Genomic DNA, 9,004 nt, shown 5'->3' on the forward strand with positions numbered 1-9,004 from the left:
TTGATGAAAAAAGGCTCAGGTGAACTATTAAAGTAGAAAAGGCTTATGTGCCTGCTGTGAGTGGTGAGAACTGTTTCTCAGTTTTGTAAAGGGAGGAAATTCTCAGCCGAAAGGTGTGAGATCTGTTATAACTTGAAGGGGTTCTTCCATTTAAATTTGGGACTCATTGTAGTTTTACTTCCCCCACGGGCAGCTCCCTTCAGCCCCTTATTTAGGCCCCCACTAGTCTCCTGGACAGAGCAGCATGCACAGGACTTTGAAGTGCTGTGCGTGGTGATGCTGCTGGTAACAGAGCTGAGTGACAGTGTCGGCTACCCTACTTGTGCTCTGGGTTTTCCTCTCAGGGAAGGAGCATCCGTCTTGATTCACGGAACAGAAGGAACTGATTCTACGCTTCAGGTAACCTCCCTGGCCCAGATCATCTTGGAACCAAGAAGCAGGACCATCCGTGGCTTTGAGGCCCTCGTGGAGAGAGAGTGGCTGCAGGTGAGGGAAGCTGCCATACACAGTGGGGCGGCAGGTGCAGTGCGCGAGACTCTGGGGCCGTCACCCTGTCTTCTTCTCAGTGATCGCGATCTTCACTAACTCTCCCTCCTGAGAAGCCACCGGCGCCCAGGGAGCCTCTCATCACCCCATCTCTTTCTGCCTGTATAGCTCACTGGGCGTTTGAGTCCCTTAACAGACTCTCATTGGCTGCACCCGTTACCTACAGGGGAGGAGCAGGGAACGTGAGCAGTTCTGTCTCACAGCACTTAGTCTCGCCTGAGTAAAAGACGCCAACTGCACGTGTGGGTGTGGCCGGTGGCCAGGGCTGTGGCGGTGTGCTGTAGCAGCCAGGCAGACACTTTAGCTCTTTCTGCCTTTCACTCCACCCTGTCCTCTTCCCGGAGCAGGTGAAATCCTCGTCCTCCGAGGTCCAGCTGAATGCCACTGCCTTCAGACATCTGTGGGACCTTACCCTCCGTCACGGATAAAGTCCACCATTCTGTGTGCCCCTGTTGTCTGAGCTGGACCCAGATGCAGTGAGGGCAGGGGACCAGGCCAGCTCCTCTTTGTCTCCTGGGCATAGCCCGGTGCTGTCACAGTGCTGACGTGCAGCTGACACAGGTGACCTGAATGCAGTGTAGACTGTAACTCAGTCAGCAGTTGTGGCTGGAAACAACTGTATAGCTCTATCTTGAGGGTGAGAGAATCCCTGGAAAGGAATCATTTCTGGCCTTGTCGATACAGTTGCGAGTTATTACTAGCCCTTCTTACACAGACATCCACCCTGCCTGATGCTGGTCTTTATCTTTGTTTAAGTCAGGCTGTCCTAAACACACCTTCCATGTTAGGTGACGATCTCCTCAGCCATAGTCCACATGAGGCACAGCAAACAGACGAGTTTGCCTCCTGGCTTCTCTATTGCCATTTTAGTGGGTCTGAAGGTCCCATTGGCCGCTGGGAAGTGCTCGTGGCTTTGGCTATGTCAGATAAAGCAGTCAGAAGACCAAAGAAGAGCAGGTGTGTGACCTTCCAAAGGCTGCCATCTGTGGGAGGGTCTATCCTGGGGCTCTGGGGGAGGCCAGCTGACACCCTCAGATCTTCTTTGGTCAGTAGATGGCAGACTCTTCCAGTTCTTGGGAGAAGAGGGAAACCAAGCACAAGTTTTATCTCTGCTGTGAAGGTATTCATGCAGGTCTCTTCACGACAGTTACTCTCTTCCCCTGTCATTAAAGATTTAATACCAGAACCTTTGAAGTTTGTCGATGAGACGCCCACATCTCTCCATTTAGTGGCAAGGCAATGTAGCTCCCAACAGACCAATGTTTTGGGTAAACAGAGGCCGTAACCACACCTGAAGAGCTTGTGTTCTCAGACTCTGCTGCAAATTTCACAGGCCTGGAAAGAAAGCTTATATGTGTATCATTCTTGAAGTTCATTATTCTTCCATTTGCTATTCCAAGGGCAGAGCAGTTCCAATGGTGACGTCTTAACGGCATACCTCATGAGGATTTGGAATTGTGTCTTTTTCCCTTAGTTGCTAAAAATGGGTTTAAGAAAACATCTAAATGGCAGCCGCCCTAGTTGCAGGATTATCTGCTGAACGAGTCCCACTGCATGGTATGAAAATGGCAGCAGAACATGCCCCCACCTGCCGCCCAGGCGTGACATATCTCCCTGTCCCCAGGCCGGCCACCCGTTCCAGCAGCGCTGCGCGCAGTCGGCCTACTGCAGCAGCAGGCAGAAGTGGGAGTCGCCCGTCTTCCTCCTCTTCTTGGACTGTGTGTGGCAGATCCTTCGGCAGTTCCCGTGTTCTTTCGAATTTAATGAGAATTTCCTTATCCTGCTCTTTGAGCACGCTTACGCCTCACAGTTTGGAACATTTCTGGGCAACAATGAAAGTGAAAGGTGGGTACACCGCTCCTTGGGGCCACTTCCTGAAAGCAGTGTCTGCAGTGTTAGCAGTGTTAGCTCTAGTAGTGTGTGTGTGTGCGTGTGCATGCATGTGCGTTCTCTGGGATTTTCTGTGAACAGGATCTTGTCTGCAAATATAGTTGTTCTTCCTTGGCAATCTTTGCCTTTTCTCAGGCGGAAGTGTCTGTCCTTCCCGCTGAGCTGATGTCAGCTGTGGGTTTTTATGTGCCCTTCAGCTTGTTGAGATTCCCTGGAGTCTTAGTTTGTTCAGTGTTCCTGCCATGTAAGGATGTCAGTTGCTTTTTCTGTGCTAACTGCAATTATATATTTTTTAAAAAAACAAATCTTAAACATTGTAAGTTTTAAGATTTGACTTACCCTCTGTTTTCAATGATAATTCCACGCATAATTCTTGTGTCTTTCTAGTCCAGTTTATACTTAGTCTTCTCTGAAACAACCAAATGTCAGGAAGTTTTTCTTTAAACTAAAATGCAACCCCAGATACAGCAAAGGGCTTGTGTGTGCAGGAATGTCTGGGTAATAACGTTTAACTCTGAATCTGGCACAAGCAGGTTCTGTCTTTAACCCTCTCGTTGGTTTTGGAAACCTGTAAGACAGTATTTGTTTTGTTGTAATGCTGATTGGTTTTTCAAAATATTTTTATTTTACATTTTGTTCCCCTGCTAAAAGTCTTAGGTTCTGCCTCCCTAACCTGTACAGAGAAAAGTGTCCCTGTAGGAGGAGCATTTAATAGTTGTTAGAAACTAATTGCCTGAATGGCAACTTTCTGTCTTGATCAGATGTAAGTTGAAGCTCCAGCAGAAAACGATGTCTCTGTGGTCCTGGGTCAATCAGCCCAGCGAGCTGAGCAGACTCACCAACCCTCTCTTTGAAGCCAACAACCTTGTCATCTGGCCGTCGGTGGCCCCGCAGAGTCTTCAGCTGTGGGAGGGTAAGCCTGGCGGCCTTCTTGACCCTGCGAGCACAGGGGGACTCTGAAGAGAGCTTTTTAAGGGACGATGATTTGTATGGTTCTGCGTTTACTCTCACTTTCCAGTAAAAGTGAATTCCCATGTGTAGGAGGTCACACAAGGGTGGGTATAAGCCCTGAATTGTAAGGAAACGCCTGTGGCATTGTGACTGTCGCTTGCTCCCCAGCACATGTCTCAGAACAGACTTTTGACCTTTCTCAGGACAGTGGGTTTTGCAAGCACAGTGAGCGTGTGCATGGAAACGGGACCTCTCAGAGCCTGCATTCAGTCACGTTCTCTCAGCGCCACAGAATGCCTGCATCTGCCAGGGTCTAGTAGAGCACAGATGTGAAGTGTGGGGAAAAGAGAAAAAAATATATAACCCAGGAATTATATATTACCATTAACCCCACTGATGTCGCTTTGTCCCTTCTGTTTACCCTTCCTGGGCCCTACAGGTATCTTCCTGCGCTGGAATCGATCCTCCCGGCATTTGGATGAAGCATATGAGGAAATGGTTAACATCATAGAATATAACAAGGAATTGCAAGCAAAAGTGAACGTCCTCAGGAGGCAGCTGGCAGAACTGGAAACGGAGGATGGGCCACAGGCGAGTCCCTAAGAGCGTGCCCTCGCCCTCCCCAGCCACCAGTGCTCCACCGCCCCCTTGTGCCCCGAGGTCACCTCTACCCACGAACCTGGGACTTGGGCTTTAGATGTGGGGACCCCATAGTGTCGTGGATTTCCCATTACTTACGAATGAAAGTTACTATAACTACTCATGTATCGTGTGGCCTGTTAGGCCTCCTCACTTGGGGAACAGGAAGGAGGTGCTAGCCATTTTATGTAAAATAGGTGACCTATTTAGCGCCATTCATGTTAGACGCCGTTTCATCATAAGCTGCTTCTCTCTGTCCACTCTGCAGATAGCACTCCAGATCAGGCAGGCTGCCGTTCATCTCGCGAGGGAGGATTTGTTAGTTTAAAAAATACTGCAAGTGTAAAAGTATTTTTCAAAACTGAAATGGTTGATAAATCAAGATTTTCATGTTTAACATGCATTTTCCAATATCTTTGTCCCATAAAATAGCCATTCTCGTTAAAATAGCATCGGACTGAAAAAGTGGAATCCATTCTTATTCTGGTTTGTCAAGAAAAAATCTGAATACTTAGTCCAGGTAAACTGTTTTCCAAGGCAACAGGCACAGTCCTCTGATATTTACATTCAGAAGTAAATTCACTTTAACAGTAGACACTAAAACAATGTGCAATATAGAAATAAAGTAGGAATTTGTTACTGATATGGTGGTGTTAACTGCTGGGTTGGTTTTCAGATATTTCTTTTAACCCACCTTTAAATATGTATCAAATGCTGGGTGTAACATTAAACCATCATTTAGAGGTAATTTGTCATAATTAAGCTACAAATATGTTTTCCTTAAACCAGAGATGCACTGCCCTTGTCTGAAGTTCTTATTGCACTGGTTTACATGTGTGTGTATTCATTGTTTCGTCTGATTTTAAGTATTTTAAGAGTTTACTAATATTGAGGTTAAAACTTTCGTGTTGGCTTAAGCCTTTTGACAATTTATCTTGCCTGCTGGTGTCCATTCAGTGTGAGGCCAGTGGAACTCAGTGGAGGTGAAAGTTTGTGAACACGACTCAGCTGTTACATCTCAGCTTCCAGAGGCAGGTTGGGGTGCGGGGCTCTTCCGGACGGGGTGGCCGCAGTGCGCAGCTTGCCCGTACCTTTCGGCTCGTGGCCCTGCTTGGTTTAGATGCGACCAACTCTGGTTTTTCTTTAATGGGAGAGTTGAAGAGTAACCTTTTTAGCACTTCACCCCATCTGTACACAGCCATTCAGTGTAAACCACTCCCAAACTGAACCTGCTTTAGATCTATGTATTGAGCTAAAAACAGAATTTTAAAAAATCTACTCTAGCGAAGTCTGTGGCCACTGGCAGAGCCTTCGAGAGGTGCCTGTCCCCAGCTGCCGAAGCTGCACCCTTTTCCCATTTCCTCAGACTGGTAGCAAAAGGCCAGACGACAACCCACAGTCGAAACTTTCTTGGTGACTTCGCCTGCCTTTTCCTCCAACCTCAGCTCTATTCTTGGGTATTTTCTTGGCTGTGGTGAGGCACCATGGGGTGCCGGGGCGGCACGGCTGGCCAGGCAAGGAAGCCGCGCTCTGCTGGCCACAGCTCTGCATTGCCCTAAACGCCTGTGTTAGTTTTTATAAAAAGCAAACATCCCAGCTTTTTACGGCCCCTCAAAACGACCTGCTGCTTTTGTGCACGCAGCCCCTCTTTTTTCCTCCTATGTCTCAAGACTAGATATGAAGAGAGAGTCCTTTCCTTCTTAGCTTGTGGACCCAAAAGGAAAACCAGCTGGAGATCCTTTTACTGCATCTTTATTTTTTTTTCTTTTATATTTAAAGAGCAGGTTTATTAGAAAAGGGACAGAAAAGCAAAAGACACTGCATAGACACAAGCAGCCAGAAAGAGCGGCCCCTTTGTAGGGACAGCGTTAGGTTTTATCATTTTCTTTAGGCAGGGAGAGGCTCATCTTTGTGAGCCATCGATTTTGGATAACTATGTGGAATTTGAAAGGGACCGGAGATTCTACAGTGGGCTCAAGCTCCAGAGCTTTCACTGCATCTTTAGAAGGACCCCCTGGTTATGTGATTGGCCACTGGATGGAGCCCCGAAGAGGGCTTTTACTAGGCTTGTTACAGAGAAACCGGTGCTGTCGATTTGTGCCCACTTCCTGGTGCACGCCCAGAGCACTGCGAGCAGCCTTGGGTTCTTATTGAGACAGACTCTCGGTTGTCAGGACGCTCAAACCTCAGTTATGTTTACGGGTCATAAAAGCAAACTTTGGCATTAGTGTATTTGTAAAGGAGTCATCTAATAATGCAAATATTTGGGTTTTCCCCACACGAGAACTCTGTCAGAAGTGCATAATCATCATCATTCAAAGAGGCTTTTAGAGACACTACTACGTTATCCACCTGTGCCCTGGATGGGAAGAACACCTTGGACATCGTCACGAGAAGATACTTGTTAAACATTAAGTGTGGAGACTTGTCTTCAGTCAATGTGACTTTAAAATTTTTCTTGAGAACAGTGGCAGAACCACTGAGCGAGCAAAGCCATGGAAGAGCCGGCAGTAATGGGGCGGGGGGAGGACTCGGATGCAGGTGACGTGCTCCTTACTCATGACCAGGAAAGCTGGTGTGCAGTTTGGGGATGTGAAAAGTAGGCCCCACAAAGAATTTTTTTTTTTTTTAAAAAGAATCTGTTAGAATCATCTGTCAGCAGTTCAAGAAACCTTTAATTTAAATTACTTTTTTTTTAAAATCAGAAGAACAGAGTTCACTGATCATACAAAAATATTAAAACTTTTGGTGGTAATACTTTTTCAATAGTTAATGAAAAGTTTATCATTTTGATTTTATTAAACAGGAAAAAGAAAGGAAAAATTGTAACATAGGTTTTAAAAGTACCGATAAATGTATTTTATTTTCAAGAAAAATTAGGACTATGAAGCAAGGTTTGAAAATGATTTTTGGGAAAACTTTGGAAGACAGTAGACACTTAAGATCCCAAATGGGGAATTTTAAAACTTTAAATTCTAAGGTGTGATTTATAGAGATGAAATATCATTGCTTTTCATTTTAAAGGATGGTATTTAATGAGATTTTCATCTTTGATTCAGTCAGTAGTTGTATCAAATTTAAAAATCACTGTCCTGGAAAAGAACTGACCAGTAGTTGTTTCTTGTAGAGAAAAATGGGAAGATTTTGCTGCATTAAAGCAAATTTGCTTACAGATGTCACTCTTGTAGTTGCCTGGCTTCAGGATTAGCTACTTTGCCAGTTTTAATTAGAACACCAGTCTCGCTCATCATCTGACCTTACCCTGAGGCATAAGTTTCGGTCTTTGTGAACCCAAACGGAAGGAACCGAAAACCACAAGGGGGCATTAGCACGCTCCTCATGAGGAAGGCATTTCCTGGGCCGGAATGACACTAGGCGGAATCAGCGATGTCCTGGCCGCCTGGAGGCTTAGCACAGTGAGACCATCCAGTCTGCTGCCAGGTTTGAGCGCCTTCCAGCGACAGGTCAGGGCTGCTGATTCTGACCTGGCCTGCGCCTCTCCTACCAGCGCCACAGTCACTTTATGCACCTCACCGCCCTGACAAGAACACGTCCCATTAATATTTAGTCTTAGATAATATGAAACGCTTGTGTGTTCACGGTCTCAGTTTTCTAACTTTTGTTTCCTTGAATAAAACAACTTCTACCTTCACTGCATCTTTAAAATCCAGTGTCTGCAGTTTCTTCCTTAAACCAAATGCCCCAAGAGACCCCTGAGGCTCTACTAGGACTAGGCCTTAGAAAGTCTGAACTTGTCTGCATTCCCTGTTGGAAACCTTGTCTTCTCTCTTGAGCTACTCTACAAAACTAGTTTGTGCTGAATTTGGTGAAAGATTTGGGGCTCACTGCAGCTACTACATTGTCCTGGAAAGTCCATTCTGACAAGGCTTCCTGACCAAGAGCCATTCTGGTGTGAGGCTGCAGACAACTAGCTGGTGACATGTAAGAAAATGAGTCGTTACAACACTGCCTCGTGTCTGTCTGCCCAAGACATTTGCTTCTTTTTTAAAAATGCACCTATTAGAGAGGTGGGCTGGTCAACAGAAATGCACCTGAGTTCTGTTGTTCAGAGTCTTTGTGGATCCAGTACCACCCACACTAAAATGATGTCCTTGCACAACTTAGTTAAAAAGAATGTGTGTTTCTTCGCTAGCCGGGTATCTGGACTGCACTCTTGATATATTTGAATGTGACTCTTGGACTTAAGTGCACTATTATTCATGTCTTACACAATAAAATTGCACTGTGTGGCAAGTGTGTCTGTATGTGTGCTTTGCTCGACCCTGAGTGCTGTAATGTTCAGGTTTCTATATTGCAAACCTGTCTCCACTTTTAATTGGAGGGGGAAATTCTGAATTTCTGTAAGTCTGTGTGCCGTTTTAATATTACTTGTCATGTTCGCTAAATGATAGATTCACTTGTGTTCTAAAACTGGAATCTTCACCTTGAGTTGGCTGCTCTGTCCAGTGTGCTTAACTGAATCCGTCTTGTCGACAACGGTACTGTTACCTTAGTGTGCAAGAACTGTGTGTGGTGTTCTCCCTCTGCCTCAGAGGGTGTTACACAGATGCTAGTGTTAAATTTCTATAAACAACGGTAATAAAATTTGAATATATTCAAATGCTTGTAAATTAAATCTCTAGGCTGATTTTGATTTTTTTCAAGTATCTGTGAAGGTTTTGATGGTATCTCAATTAAAACTGCTACATTCTTTGACATTATATTTGGAAAAAAGCCAGGCATGCAAAAAAAATTGCAAAATAGTACAATGATCTCCCACGCACTTTTCATGGAGATTGTTCACATTTTCCTCTAACACTTTTAACACTTGCTTTTACACTGTTTGGTGTGTGAGTACATTATCACTATCATTTTGCTGAAGCGTGGAGGGTCAGCAACAGAGCTCGTTACGCACAGACCCCTCCCGAGAACTGAGTGCGTCCTGCCTGCTGCCTGCTGGGGCCCATGAGATGGCGAA

At 45.5% G+C, this 9,004-nt stretch overlaps 1 protein-coding gene across 1 annotated transcript in view; it reads left to right on the forward strand.

Moving 5' to 3' along the window:
* MTMR9 (myotubularin related protein 9) overlaps positions 1-8,657 on the forward strand; it is a 29,128-nt gene extending 20,471 nt beyond the window's left edge. Inside the window, exons 7-10 of the mRNA XM_037526547.2 lie at positions 345-486; positions 2,171-2,391; positions 3,198-3,349; positions 3,827-8,657. Coding sequence (XP_037382444.1) covers positions 345-486; positions 2,171-2,391; positions 3,198-3,349; positions 3,827-3,990 — 679 coding nt within the window. The 3' untranslated portion in view covers positions 3,991-8,657. The remainder of the gene's footprint in view (positions 1-344; positions 487-2,170; positions 2,392-3,197; positions 3,350-3,826) is intronic.
* The last annotated feature ends 347 nt before the right edge of the window (positions 8,658-9,004 follow it).

Source organism: Talpa occidentalis, unplaced genomic scaffold (genome assembly GCF_014898055.3).
Source record: "Talpa occidentalis isolate TD23 unplaced genomic scaffold, MPIMG_talOcc4v2.1 talOcc4.4, whole genome shotgun sequence".
Taxonomy (NCBI): Eukaryota; Metazoa; Chordata; class Mammalia; order Eulipotyphla; family Talpidae; genus Talpa; species Talpa occidentalis.